Source organism: Athene noctua, chromosome 1, assembly GCF_965140245.1.
Source record: "Athene noctua chromosome 1, bAthNoc1.hap1.1, whole genome shotgun sequence".
Lineage (NCBI taxonomy): Eukaryota > Metazoa > Chordata > Aves > Strigiformes > Strigidae > Athene > Athene noctua.
This window is the reverse complement of record NC_134037.1, coordinates 60,206,528-60,221,628: the sequence shown is the minus strand read 5'-3', so window position 1 is coordinate 60,221,628 and position 15,101 is coordinate 60,206,528. Positions and strand designations below refer to the sequence as shown.

Below are 15,101 nucleotides of genomic sequence, written 5' to 3'. Positions count from 1 at the left end.
TGACCTCTGGGAAGCAACTGGAAGCTCCACTTTGATTAAGCAGTAGGAGAAATGAAAATTCTCCAAAATTTCACTCTCAAAAACCCTACAATCTCTGCTGACTTGCAGAAAATTAGCAGCAGCATTTGTATGGTTCACAATCTGGTGCTATTTGCTTCTAGGACACGTTCCTCTGGGGAGAGAAAGTCTCTTGGAAACTGAGCATTTTGCACCTCCTCAGCAGAGTATTTGTCTGCAATCCTTGAAATATTCCACAGCCCACCTTCAGACTTGCTTTATAGAAAGTATTAGCCATGGGAGTTTTATAGCTTTTATCTTAGCTGTCATACTCTTTCCACTAAGTAATCCACAGCAAATATCACATCTATGTGAAGCCTAACCCTCTGTAGCTGGATACCTTGTGAGCTTACTGGCAAGCTGTACAAAATACGCTCAATATAATGTTTTCAAAGACCGATATAAGTGGTCTTCAATGACGTTGAATGTCTTTGTAACTTTCTATCTGTAGGCAGGAGAAAACATCCTTAAAAACATATTGCAGTGTCACCAGTCTGTGAAAAAGCCAAGATCAACATTTGCTTGATCATTGTCATGAACATACAGAAGTACAAATAGAAAGTAAGTAACAAATTTGTAGACTGCAAATTATAGTTTTACAGTTAAAGTGCAATATCCACTGAAGTGCTCATAAAAGAAACTGGAAAGGAAAGATTAATTTCTTTCTGCTAACTGGAGATAAATCTGACCTAAGACTTGGGTTTGTTGAGAGGTCATTTGCTGAAAACCAAACATTATCTGTTTTTCTAACTTTGTGTCATACGTGACCGAGCAATACCAGGTAATTCCCCTGTTTCTCACTATATATAACATGATAGTGAATTTATGCTAGCATTTATATTAGAAAAAGAACCCCATGCCAACAATTGGAAATGTAAAAATGATGTAAACAGTAAAGCTGCAAGCATCAAGTTTGGAAAATTGACCCATACTTATACGTGTAGTTCTTTAGCTATGATAATAATATTTACAGTAACACGAATGGAGATATAAAAGTAGCTTTAGTTGGCTACAACTAGCAGATTACCAATGGTTTGTTATTCTGAACCATTCCCCTGGCTTGCAAAGAATTACTTTATCTAGAAACACAACTCTATTTAGGCATAGACACACAAAACCCCTTGTTGCATTAGACAGAAAATTGATCTTGAAATATATATTTCTTGAGTTTCTTGTTCATCACTCATTACATACAAAAGAATAACGCAGAAAAAATGTCTGGATATCTCCTTTGGAGGGCTTGAGGGCAGAAAGACTCTACAGAGGGATCAGGACATACTGGATTGATTGGCCAAGGCCAATTGTACCAACAAAGCTAAGTGCCAGGTCCTGCACTTGGGCCACAACAACCCCCAGCAGCGCTACAGGCTTGGGGAGGAGTGGCTGGAGAGCTGCCAGTCAGAGAGGGACCTGGGGGTGCTGATTGACAGCCGGCTGAACAGGAGCCAGCAGTGTGCCCAGGTGGCCAAGAAGGCCAATGGCATCCTGGCTTGTGTCAGCAATAGCGTGGCCAGCAGGGACAGGGAAGGGATCTCACCCCTGTACTCAGCACTGGTGAGGCCGCCCCTCGATTCCTGTGTTCAGTTTTGGGCCCCTCACTACAAGAAGGGCATTGAATGACTCGAGCGTGTCCAGAGAAGGGCAACGAAGCTGGTGCAGGGTCTGGAGCACAGGTCGTACGAGGAGCGGCTGAAGGAACCGGAGTTATTTAGCATGCAGAAAAGGAGGCTGAGGGGAGACCCTATTGTGCTCTGCAGCTACCTGGAAGGACATTGCAGAGGTGGGTGTTGGTTTCTTCTCCCAGGTAACAATAGGACAAGAGGAAACAGCTTCAGAATGCACCAAGGGGACGTTTAGATTGGGTATTAGGAAAAATTTCTAAGGGTTGTCAGGCATTGGAACAGGCTGCCAAAGGGAAGTGGTTGAGTCACCATCCCTGGAGGTATTTAAAAGACATATAGATGTGGTGCTTAGGGGCATGGTTTAGTGGTGGACTTGGTAGTATTAGATTTACAGTGGGACTCGATGATCTTAAGGTTCTTTTCCAGCTGTAATGATTCCATGGTTCTATTAGCTAAGCTTGAGTGATAACAATTGCTTGTAAATAGAATTGTAAAGCTCTTTTAATCTTAATTACTTATTCACACTGATTTTGTTGCACTTTTCTCTTTGTCTCTTTTGTACCAGTTGTAGTTTGTCAAAATTGCAGGTAACTATCTGGAAAAAGGGCCGCTTTTGTTTTTCAAACCTATCTAGTGCCTGCCTTGCTACCTACTTGGTCAGGGTCCCTTTGTTCTGCTACAACCTGAGGAGCATGGAGAAGACCTGGGATGGCTCCACCAGAGGGAGATAGCTGGGATTTCAGACGAATCAGCCACCAATCCTTTACATGTGAGCCCTGCAGAGTTGTATTGACACAGATACATTTTCCTGAACTCACCTGGTACTTGGCATTGACAGCTAGGCTGTGGAATAGACAGATGGAAAAGCTGCTCATTTTTTCAGTAGGTGAGGGCCACATTATATATTATGGACTGTCCAACTGCCTTACATTAACTTCTGGATCTGGCTAACCAAATTTCCTCTCTCTTTTGGCAGTATTGTCCCTCTTTGGACAAAATACTGGAATCTCTTGAACAAAAATTTACATAGAGGGAGTCATGTACCGAGGCACTGATCCTAATTTATATGTATAGTAACAGTTTTATTTGCAGTCTTATGTATCTCCACCTGGGCATAAAAATGTATGTATCACTAGAGCAAACATAAAAAAGCAGATTATCATTCACTGTAATTAATTCATTGCTTATGTCATCTTTTCACCTAGGTCGGAGACAACACAAGGCAAAGTGATTAGTACAGGTAAATACGATTGAAAAACCTATCAATGTCCCCCCAAACAAGATGTTCTTATTCCTTATAAATTTTCTGCAGTGTAAGAATGGACTCATATCTTCCTAAAAAGATTTAAGATTTCTGGTTTTGATTTTCATACAACATTTTAGTCTTTTGGGAAGAACTTTTCCCATTCTCCTCCAGTGTGTATTGATTAATATGGTTAAAGACAAATCGGTCAGTTTTGAGTCCTGTGAGCTGAATCTGTTTTTACTGTTGAAAATTTCTCCTTCATTTTGTCTTTTCTTTTATATTCATCTTTCACAGTAATAGCTGTAACTTCTTATTATGTCACAACTTATAGTGTAATTTGAATGTAACCTGCTCTAAATGATTTGTGGTGATGTCAGTGGTCAAAATGGAGGTCAGAAAAACAGTGTGTCATGTCAGCAGCTCTCACAGCAATAAATATATGTGTTAGGGCTTTTCATGCACTGGTGTCTTCAAGTATCTTCAAGAAAACAGTTTCATAACAAAACTAACACTTAGAGCCAGGGTTTGTGAATGAATGCCACAATACTCTGCTATTCTGGTAATGATGTTCTGCAAGAAGATATCTAATAAAGGTGGTGGAAGTGAAGCTATCTGTAAACACTTACTGCAAGGAAGATCTGAAGAGAACTGTGAGCCACTTCTATGTACTGATACTCAAGCAAACACCCCGAGACCGTGATATAACGGTGATCTTCTGGTGCCCAGTCTGGGGCTGGGGTTACTGAGGTCACGGTGCAGCCTGGCCCATTCTCCATCCACCAAGAACGATGCATTGAGATATTAAAGGTCAGAATGAGATCTGTTTCCTGCAAAAGAACAAATGAAGAATTAATGTGCTGGGACAGTGCTCCAGTATCAAATGCCTCAGCAAGAGATTTCACAGGATGCGTAAAGAAGCAATGAGCAGAGATAAAACTGCACTGTCACATGAAATTTAGTGGAGCTTGCCTGCAACAAGCACAAGTAGCTGTACCTTGGCAGGCAGAATTGCTTTGGAGCAGAAGAATAATCCTGCAAGCCAGGGTCTCCTCCTAGACCTTATGGCATCCTAGACAACAGCAGTAATTTCTGTTATATTGCCCATTTTCCTGAGGAAACCATAAGGACTGATGGACGTGCACATTTACACAGCAACCCTCCTCTGCTCAGTTCCTAGAAATATGGCTCATATTTTGGTGGTGTGATGTACCAAACTATACAAGAGTCCTCAGGAACCAAGACTTCATAGATTTTAATATGTGTGGGTCATCTGCAAGGAGTTTTGTCTCACGGACCCTGTGAAGCAGACCTGTGGTAGCTCTACTGAAATATTGGAGATGTAAACAAAGGATTCTGTACATTTGCTTACAAGCAAAATATCTTTGTAATGCCTCTCTCAGATTTCTAACTTCCTAAGAGTCTGTAAGGAAACAGCTAGTGAGTGCTGCCTTGTCTAAAGACTGCTTAGCTTGTTAAAAAGGAGGGGCAGAGGCCTGCAACCTTTAACTGCCATGCAGCTAGTGCAATGAAGTAACTAGTCATCCGTGCTTTCCATTAAGATTGCATTTATAAATAGTTCATGAAGGATTAATAAATGATTAATATACATCATAAACAATACTATTGATATGACTTTCATAAATTATACTTGGTTGCACATTACTTGAGGGTGTTATACATAGTTATAACAAAACTATGGACTTTGGATTCTGTAATAGCTTACAGTGTTTACCAACCCTTTATAAATAATTTATAAGTGTAACCTCATTGTAAAGTGTGACTATCTAGTCTGTGTGCACATGTGCTCAGTCATGTAAGAAAAACTGCTTTTAAGTAATGTCTTTGCGGAGCCAATCTCTCCCCACACCTAACCTACATTTTTTTCAGCCTGTTGATGACGTTAATAAATAAGTTTCTCATAAAGATTTTAAAATGTAACTATTTAATTAGATTTACCGTACCAAAAGGAATAGAATGTCATTCTGTAGCAGATATGTTGTGTCCACATTTCCTTCTCTTCAAAAATAGTCATTTTTTCAGTCCCACTTATTTTCCCTTTTTGCACCAACTCATGAAAAGGTAACTCCATCCAGAGAGGTTTTGGGTAATGTCATGACTGGCATGTCAATTTATCCGTGATTAGGCTTGATATTGTAGTGTAGCTGAACATGTTTTCTTTAAGTTACAGTTCTTGTCTAAAAGTGCAGAAATTTTGTATATTTTAAAAAAATCAATTACTACTCTGCATTAAGTACATCAAGCTATCAGATGGCAGGAAGGACCATAAATATTTTTGTGATGAATAATTACCCTACATTTTCACAGCAGCCCAATCCAGTAAATAATAAGCTGTATGAGAAAATGTATAATGCTTCACATAGTCATGTAACTAACTTCAGATATTTTAAGGTGATCAAAGCAACAGTGAACATTTGTATGAACTGTGCAAATTTCTCCAAATTAGATACATTTACCTGTGGCTGTAAGTCTTCACCCCCAACAAAACTTTCCTTTCTCTGGACCCCTCCCTACCAAAGCTGCAGACACCGGAAAGTGTCTGCCAGATGTTTCTTGGAAATGGGCATTTTTGTCTTACATGCAAGCCCAAAGACTATTTTTCTTTCTGGAGCCAGGGCTGTTATAACCCCCCAGTAGCACATTGGCCTTCTCACCTGGTGTGAGAAGTTGAAGAATGTGTATCTTTAGAGTAACTTTTCTTGAAGTAATAGATTTATTCCTGAATGACTAAAACTGGAACCCATCATGTTACTGTCAGAAGACCCTTAAGCTATTCTTGTTACCATGGAAAATTCTTAACCTCTAGTCTCTTTTCAAAGACGCAGCATGAATGAATAGGACTCATTGTCTGGCTCTATTTTATAATTTGCAATACCTTCAGAAGAATCGTGATGGACTAAAAATATTTTACAAAGTGCAGACAAGGGATGAAAAATTTATTCCTTGAAAAAGAAAGGGATAAACTGACTTGCAGGAACTGAGTATTTGTTATGCATCTGCTAGGTGAAGTTAAAAGGAATCAGGAGGAGCTAAACATAAAAATCAAACCTGGGCTCTGTGGTTAGAACATCATTGTTCTAGAAATTGTTTGCTTACAAAGGGTGCAGTAATTCAAAACTTTACAGCTTGAAAGCACAAGTAAATTTCCAAATTGTACAGGAAATATAATCACACATTAAAATATTTATAATCACATCTGTAAATAAAACTTCACAAACACCAGCTTTTTTCCATCCCTGAATTTAGCCCCAGATGATTTTCCAAAATAATTTTTTATATTTAGAAAATTTCCCCTGCCCTCAAATCACCTTTTGTTGGTTAAGATGTATGCTGTGATTAGGACTAAATAAACTTGTTTTGTTCAGGAATAGTGTTTTAGTGCTTATCAGTAAAAAATTACAGATCTTTATCAAATCTATATTCTATTTCTATCTCTGAGTAATCAGTAAATGCTCTGCTCATAAAATAGACTTGATACCTGTCACAGAAATGTTATATTCCTTAATTCTTTATAATAGTAAAAACAAATCCTACTGAAAGCCTCAACTTCACATTTTAAAGAACTCTGAATAATGTGTTTGAGAAGGCTTTCAAGGAGCATAGCTATTATGTATTGAATCGGTTAACAAACAAGGTCAACGTCAGAAAGCAAAAGAATAAGCAGACGTGAAAACTGGTTCTGGTAAGATTAGACATCATTTATGGCTCAGGTCAAACTTGGTTGGAATATGAATGATAATGAAATCAGATTTTTGACAAGCCAATATGTAAGTTAGACCCTGTAAATTCCTATCACCAAAATATGTGGGATAAGAATAAATACAGAGGATCCTATTCACTACTAAGTCAGCTGCTGCACAGTTACATCTCAGGTCTGAATTGTTACGGGCTTTGAACTTGTATATAACCTTCAAATCATGTTCCCCTTGTACGTAACCATATTAGCAGAGCAGTTCCTGTTGCTTAGTAGTGAAAGTCACTCAGGTTATTAAAAAGTTTTATTTCTTAATGAGAAAACTGTTAAGGACTTGAATCTCCTTGCAGAAAACTGTGTAAACCAAGAAAGGGATGATGTATCTATCATTAACATCTTTTATACTGAAAACATTTAGAGCTATTTTTGGACAAACTCCGCTTGCTATTTACTTTGTTCACTGTTTGAATACAGTCTTAGTGGACATAGACAAAGTCTATACTGGAAGCTGGGGATTTGTTGTACTCTCCAGTGTATTTGCTGTCTGTTTTCTTTCCAACATCTGTGGCTCAAACATTGTTCAGGGAAATGCAGAGAAATGGTCTGATAAGCCTTGAAGCTATGAAATCTAACAAGAACTGTTGATACACATCAGGCATGCCGATATGTTGTTGTTCACGGTCTGTATGTCAAGGAAGATTTCATTCTCCTGAATTCAGCAAACAGTTGCTTCCTTCATGAACACAGAAATACATCTGTATGAGCTTTATTAATGATCACTGTGCTGTTTTTGTAAATCCTGCCGGTATTTGTAAAGCCTGCTAATGAAAATTTGTCTATTAAAATACTCTTGCTATTCATCAAGGAGGAAAAAGCAATGGAAAATATTTAGTAGGACATCTTTGCTGACATTCTCAAGATGTGCTATTTGTAGTGGTCAGGAGTACTGCTGGATTAGGCAAAGGTTGGAGTTTGGAGGTCTCAGAGATTAGAATCTGACACCTTCAAATTAAGCCTGTAATTTTACTTCACTTTAGTTTGTAATAAATGTGAGCTCTGATGGTTTTGTGCCTGTGCTTAATATCGTAGATAGATAACAATTTTTGCTGGGGTTAACTGCACATAACATTTTCTGATGACAGACCATGGCAGCAGAAAGCTTTGTAAGAGCTGCCAGAAATGAATATGACCTGCTTTGCATGAAGAAACAGCAGGAGGACAGCAGTGCTCAAAGTGAAGATAGCTCTGTGTGTATTGTATTACTACTACTAGTACACATCAGTAAGTATACTTTCTCTTTGTAGTAATTACAATATATTACTGTTTCAATTATTTTTGTTGGGTGCAGCTTAGAGAAGCTGATCCCAAACACAGCACCAAGAGAAAAAAGAGGTAGCAGTGTTAAGGGTGATTCTCTTTGAAAGTCCAGGGGATCTTGCCGACTCAGGGAAATTAAATTGTACTGACTTCAACGGTTGTGGCTTGCTGTGTCATGGGAAATAAGTTTCTTCCATTTTTCTAATTAGGAATTGCTGAAACCTGTGCAAACCTGACAAGGTTCTGTACACGTTTTGTCAAATACAACCATGTAACCACTTGTTTCATTTTTCAAACTCAAACTAGCAAGAACAGACTGCTTGGAGACTGAATGATCACACAAGGTTTCAATGATAAAAGATCAGGGTCTGAAAGCATTTGTAGTTCCGGATGCCTCAGATGCACAGAGGCCTCTACAGGCATTTTTTTCTTGTTATCTCACTTTTCCACTAAAACTAGCTCCCATCAGGCAGTACCATTTTCTCATGCAAGCAGACCTTTTCCCGTCTAATGAAAAAAACTGCTCTCACTGAAGGGACAAAATAGAGCTCGGCAGCTGTGTTTCTTTTATTTTGTCTTCCTTTTATTTTTTTTTTTTTTTCTTTTTAACCCACAGTTGATATACAGGAAATAATTATTGTAAAATTACGTAGGGATCATGGATATTTGGAGTTCCTGATCTTTTATATCCTGTTGCATTTGAACAGATTTTTAACCTCTCAGCTTTTTTGTATGTGTGTGATGCTTTCCCTTTCATCTAATTTTTTTTTTTTTTTCCCAGTAACCTAGAATCCTGTTCTTTAGTTTCCTCTTACAAAACAATTTAGTACTGGTATAATTTCAAATTTGATATGGAATTTGATTTACATATGTATCATTAATCTGATAAGATTTAACCAGTCTGAATCCACCCAACAGATTTACTTCTGAAGTTCATCCATGAAAACCAGCAAAAACTCTCTTGCTTAGCTTTTCTCAGTATTCTGTTAAAAATGTTCCAAATCTATCTTAAGCGATTTCTAAAGTACTTCTGAAGATTTCAATGAATTAATTATAAAGATACCAGCATGAAAGAAAGAGATGACTCAAGTATCTTGTTTTTCTTCTCTAAAATGAAACGAGAGTGTTATATTAATAAAATACTGTAAAATAGTCCTCAAAAAGCATCGGTAATACTATACAGGGATTGACACTGTCACTTGCTATTCCATGATATGTATCAATAATCTTATGAAACTGTTAGAGCTACAGTCAATGTTATCTTAATTAAGATCTTCATATTTTTCTAGTACCGGAGTATGTACATTGACAAACCAATACCTACTAAACTACAGAATATTTATTTAATCAGTTCAGTGGCATCAACAGTTTTCATTAGCATCTTTGTTCAATAAGTTTCTATCTACATATTTCTTCAAGTAAAAATATCATAAAAAGAAAGTAGAAACTTTTATTTTCTATTGCAAGGTTAAAATTATTATTGCTATCCCATGAATATTTTTCATACTTAAACAGCATATTTTTAGACTATGAATTTTCTGGGCTAAGACCCTTTGATTTTTTTTTTTTTTTTTCCCAGAACAAGAGAATTAAGCTCACCCCACTAGCCCAATGGCACTTATCATGGGGACTGAGAAGTTGCAGTCCCTGTGCTGTCACACAGAAATTTTAATTTAACTCTTGTACATACTTAGCAAAGATCCTGAAATTTTGTAATTTATTGGAAAGTTACTTTCTGGAGAATTTAAGTCTGTGCAATGATAAAATACACTGAAATAGGCATCTGACCAGAGATGTTCACATCCCAGAGTAGTAGCAAATTTTGTGGAATCTTATTTGTCACTGTGGAGTAATCAGGGATATAATTCTGGCACTGAGAAAATTTGTTAAATATAATACCTTGTTCTGAAAAGTTTTTGTTCAGACAAACTGCCATTGTCTGAGGAAAACAACTTGCCTCCAGTCTTCACTAATGTGGGTGTACAGTGGGCAGTTTTCCAGTCTCAGGTGACCTATGTTGTTCTATCCCTACAGATGGGCATTGGATGGGCATTGGATGGGCATTGGATTATTACTAGATCTTACTAAAACCAACAAGAACTAGCTTTTATCAATCCAAAAGACAAATCTATTCTGAAGTTTGGATTAAACCTGAAGGTACAAAGATGTAATTTAAATATTTACTGGTGTATCAGATGATGATGCCATGGATATCTTAGAGAGTAAAGTTTCTGCTTTGGGGTGGAACTGAGCAGCCTGATTTAGAGCAGGGGTCCAGAGTTGTTCCCACGAAACAAAACTAGCAAAGAAATTTATGACTCTGCTAAACTCAATCTGGTTATGCATCTCTTTCCAAAATGAAGTGAATGTTCTGAATGGTTCCCAAACTCTGGTTATTCATTTTGAGATAAAACCACATGATTTCACTGCTTTCACAATATATCAGTACTAATTTTCTATAAATAAGGCATAATGCTTTTAAAGATGTTTAAGTTCTTTAGCCTCCGGACTGGTTTTCTCCCTTCTTTTTAAATGGTAAAGGAGGTATGTCTCCTGTCTGGGTTTATCCAGGCAAATACACAGATCAATAGTGCTTAGAATTTGCAGACACAATTATAAATAACATCTTAATTCTAAGTAAAACCCTTCTAAGCACAAGGACATCTTATATTTGGATAATATGCATGTGGCGCTTCCAGTCAGCTGGGAACACAGTTCTGCAGGCTTCAAACAGAAAGGTCTAGGCCTTGAGTAAAATAACAGGTTGAAATGAATATCCTTAAAATTCTTCCCTTTTCTAGAATGAATGGTTTACTGAGTTGCTGAACCATCTCAAGAATACTTTGCCTGATCATCTCTGTCCAAGGCAAAATATTATCATGGTCCTACATTTAGTAAGGAAGGATGCAGAAGTGTATGATGTAGAACTTAAACATCAGTAGGTTTATCGAGTGTGCGCAGAAAGAAATTCCAGCTGATGTCGTTTGTTCAGTGTGCCTTGGTGTTGGTTATTACATAGTGTTAGGTGCTATAAAACAAATTTCACATGTACAATGACAGACCTTTGTTTCCTATGACATTTATTCTCCTTCAAAATGTAAATAATCACATTGTCTTTTTTTTTTTTTTGTCTTTTTTTTTTTTTTTTCTTTAAATAACTAAATTAATTCATGACCTTAGGGTGGAGCTCATGTCTACAGTGAAGAATTTTTTTCAGACCACAGAAGACAGTGGTTAACCCAGAACTGGCATTAGGAAACACGAGATAACTGTCATGCAGAGGGGATTCATGAAATACCAGGCTGAGGACAAATACATATTGTACGTAGGGATATGTAGTCTGAGTACTTCTAGCCAGCAGTGATTTTATACACATTAAGATTTCAGAATAATTAAAAAAAAGCCTGGATGAGTTGGGAAATTACTGAAAAGCATGTGGAGTCATGTTACTCAGTTTGATTCAAATCTAGCCCAGGTGAATATTTTCAAAGAGTTTACTTCTTTAGGGAGGTTGCAATGAGTAAAGCATCAATTTAAAATGCATAGCTAGTCCTCACAACTCACTTGCATTCTCAATATGTAATAAAATAGCCAGATTTAAATGGTTTGAATTCCTTTGCAGTCAATAGAAAGGACTCAGTGGAAAGAGAGCACAAAGTATTCCTGAAGGACTCTGAAAAGTTGCTTAGGGAACCTAGATAAGATGTTGAGCAGGAAGCCAGCCACAGACTGATGGTAAGGAAGCACGGAGGCAGAAGTGGAAATGCAGATGATCTCCATCTCCCTTAAGCCCTGTTCAAGAAATAGTGTGGAATAACTGTCCTGCATCAACTATTGCAGGCTCTTTCACTATAACTTATTCCAGCATTGACCAGGCTGATAGACACCATCATCTGCAGAATTAGATTCAGGTCTGAAACAGTACAACATTCATGTAGCTTACAAATGTGGGCCAATAAAACAGAAGTCAGATCAGTGAAGCCACAGCAATGCACACTCAGCATGACATGCACAAAGCCTGTCTGTAGCAGTCTCTATTGCAACGCTGTTGAATATTTATAGCAAGGACGTTTCTGACACATCTTATGCCTAGATGTGACTTTTACCAATTTTAAAGGATTGCACAGCTGCAACTCCACCAGGTGACATAGGAAAACCTGTGTCACAGTTTTTGGTGCTCATGTGTGGCAAGAGGTGCTTTTGCCTGAGATACACTTACCCCACAGACTTTGAAAACCACCTTTTGTTCCTGTCTGAAAGGTTCTATTTATTTTTTTAAATGAAAAAGACATTTGTCACAGGAAAATGTTATATGACTCCGATAAACTTTAGTTCATGAAGAGTTCATTCATGTCCTTGCAGGTGATAGTTATTAGAATACCTAAGGCTACATTCAGATTTGATAAATAAAACTCTTCTCACTTTACATGCAATAATTAATTTAACAGTAGGTGAAATTACTCTCTCTTTTTGTGGTGTGATATTATGTCACTCAGCATGGAGCACAGATTAGTTTTACTAAAACTAATTTGATTATCCACTACTGTCATCTAAATACAGAAATAATAAGGTTTAACTTATCTTGAACACAGAGTGATTTATAGATGTTTTGTATATTGGCTGCTTCCTGCATTTGAGAATTAATTGAATTATGTCTAAGAAACAAGGTGCACAGTTTCTCCTGTCCTAGAGCTGATAATTCTTTTGTTTTCTTATACTGTGCCTCAGAAATAATTTTGAATAATGAAACTACTCAGGAATTCCAGTTTTAGCTAGTTTTAGCTTTCAAAATGAAAAGGACGAGAATGTGAACAACACTGCAAAAGATTTGTTTCAACATTTTCAAGAAAAAATATTACACTTCTCCAAACTTGAATTATTAGGGTGCTTAGGCTGCATTTGCAAATTCCCACATATCCAGTATAGGTGATATGGGTTCAAATCCTTGATTCAGAAAAGCAAAATAAGCTATTGATAAACTTTTATTCTGGCATTATAAGTCTGATGGAAACAGACTAAAAAGAAACTTTGTCACCTACATTAATAAACAAACTGCAATATCAAACATGCTGATGTTATTAAGCATTTCAAGTACGTGTCCTTTCCTCTTGTGAGCTATTGCTAAGATGTGACAAGGCTCACCACTTTAGTAAACTGCAGCCTCCTAAGAACAATTCAAAGCCATTTAAAAAGATTCAGTGCATAACTTGGGTAAATGCATGTTTTTTATTGAGTTTTCAAAAGCACACCCTGAGGAATAATATTATGATGCCATGCTAGATTTTTTAGCTAGTATGAAGGAAAGTACCACATGTACTGCAAAAGAAACTGTAGCAATTTAAACCAGTTAAGGTACTAATCCATAGATGAATAGCCTGGCATGCTTATATATTGACTATGTGGCATGCAATGCTGCTAAAGCATAGAGGACTACCCACATATATAAGAATATATGTGTTATATATAATACAAGAACACTTAATTTAAGATAGCAAAATCACCTCTATAAAAAGATCCACTATGTTCCTAATCTTATACTTAGGACCAGTTTGTACAACATACATACCAGCCTGTATAATATACATAAGATGTACAAAAAGTATTATGAAGATTCAGTGTGCAGTGTTAGTTTTGAACTGATGGTGCTATTAGGTGGTAACAAGTAATTTTCCAGATATCACACTATTTCTTGCTAAAACCCTTTACATTAGCTTTTGTTTCCTGTGATTTAATTCTTTCCACTTAGATACAAATATTGTTATCTGGTATTTTATGGAAGACATAGTGGTTAACAAATAAACGATATTATTTAATGATGTAACAAATGCTATTTGGTATTGTATTTCCCAGTGTAGTCTTGTAAAAACTTTACTCTCTTTTTAACAGTTAAATTCAAATTAATATAAGAAAAACAATACTGACCGGTTCAAATATTTCCTTTTTTAAACAGTCTTTTTATCTGCTTTCTGATTCAGGTATTAAGGTGCAAATATATAAGAGCTATTTTATAAAAGACAACACAGAAAACCCTATTAATTGCAGAGTAGGATCTAGTATCTGGCAGGCACCCTTAAAAACTAATTCCTAGATCAACTATATATTAATGATAGCTCAGTGACAGTTCATGTCAGGTGTCAGCTCCACTGTCGCTGAAGACTTATGTTTGGATGTTTTGCTCCATTTCACAGGGTTGTGAAAAAGGGAAGATTGCCATTCAGTTCAAACTTACATTGATTGATCCCAAGACAGTTTGCATGTGAGAGGTCTCTGGCTCCTCTCCCACACAGGACTGTTGGTAGTTTTCTCACTTTTCAGTGAGAATGGAGCTCTCTCTGTGACTGAACACTGGCTGGCAGGGGAGCAGCTCTTCAGGAAAGGACCTGGGGTCCTGGTGGCTAACAATCTTCTGGGCTGTCTTAGGAGGAGTGTCGCTAGCAGGCTAAGGGAGGTGATCTTTCATCTCTGCTCAGCACTGGTGAGAACACACCTGGAGGGCTGGGCCCAGTTCTGGGCTCCCCAGTACAAGGGAGACATGGACATACTGGAGCCAGTCCAGCAAAGGCCACCAAGCTACTCATGGACTGGAGGGCAGGGTGCCTGAGGAGACACTGAGGCAGCAAGGCCACTTCAGTGTTAATAGCAGAAGACTTGTGGGGATGCTGCTGCTGTCTGTAACTACCTAACCGGAGGGCCTAGGGAAGGCAGAGGTCCTCTCTAGGCACCTCAGAGGTCCACAGCAGAAGGTCAAGAGGCAACAAGCACAACTTGGAACACAGTAAACTGACCAGATGTAAGGATTTTTTAAATTTTTTGTTTTTAACTGTAAGAATGGCCAAGTACTAGAACAGGTGACCACGACTTTACCAGATGAGGTCAAAACTCCATCCTTGGAGATATTCAGAATTTGACCAAAAAAGCACCTGAACAATGTCATTTAATTGACCCTCCTTTGAGATTGGAGTTGCACAAGGTGACCTTCTAACCTAAATAATTTAGTGATTCAATATGTCTTTCCTTGAAGTCTTAGAAGTGTTGTTGCTGTTCTTCAAAAAACAAACAAAACCCCACCCAAACAACCAAATGAAAACCCCCACCAAATACAGAATGGATTGTCTTCCTGCAGCATGAATATCTGTGAGTTGTCCCT

The 15,101-nt window shown here is 37.5% G+C and overlaps 1 protein-coding gene across 1 annotated transcript in view; it reads right to left on the bottom strand.

Moving 5' to 3' along the window:
- The window catches only part of NKAIN2 (sodium/potassium transporting ATPase interacting 2), a 574,708-nt gene that overhangs the window by 83,494 nt on the left and 476,113 nt on the right, over positions 1 to 15,101 (bottom strand). The window contains exon 4 of the mRNA XM_074923813.1: positions 3,552 to 3,752. Within this exon, the coding sequence (XP_074779914.1) occupies positions 3,552 to 3,752 (201 nt within the window). The remainder of the gene's footprint in view (positions 1 to 3,551; positions 3,753 to 15,101) is intronic.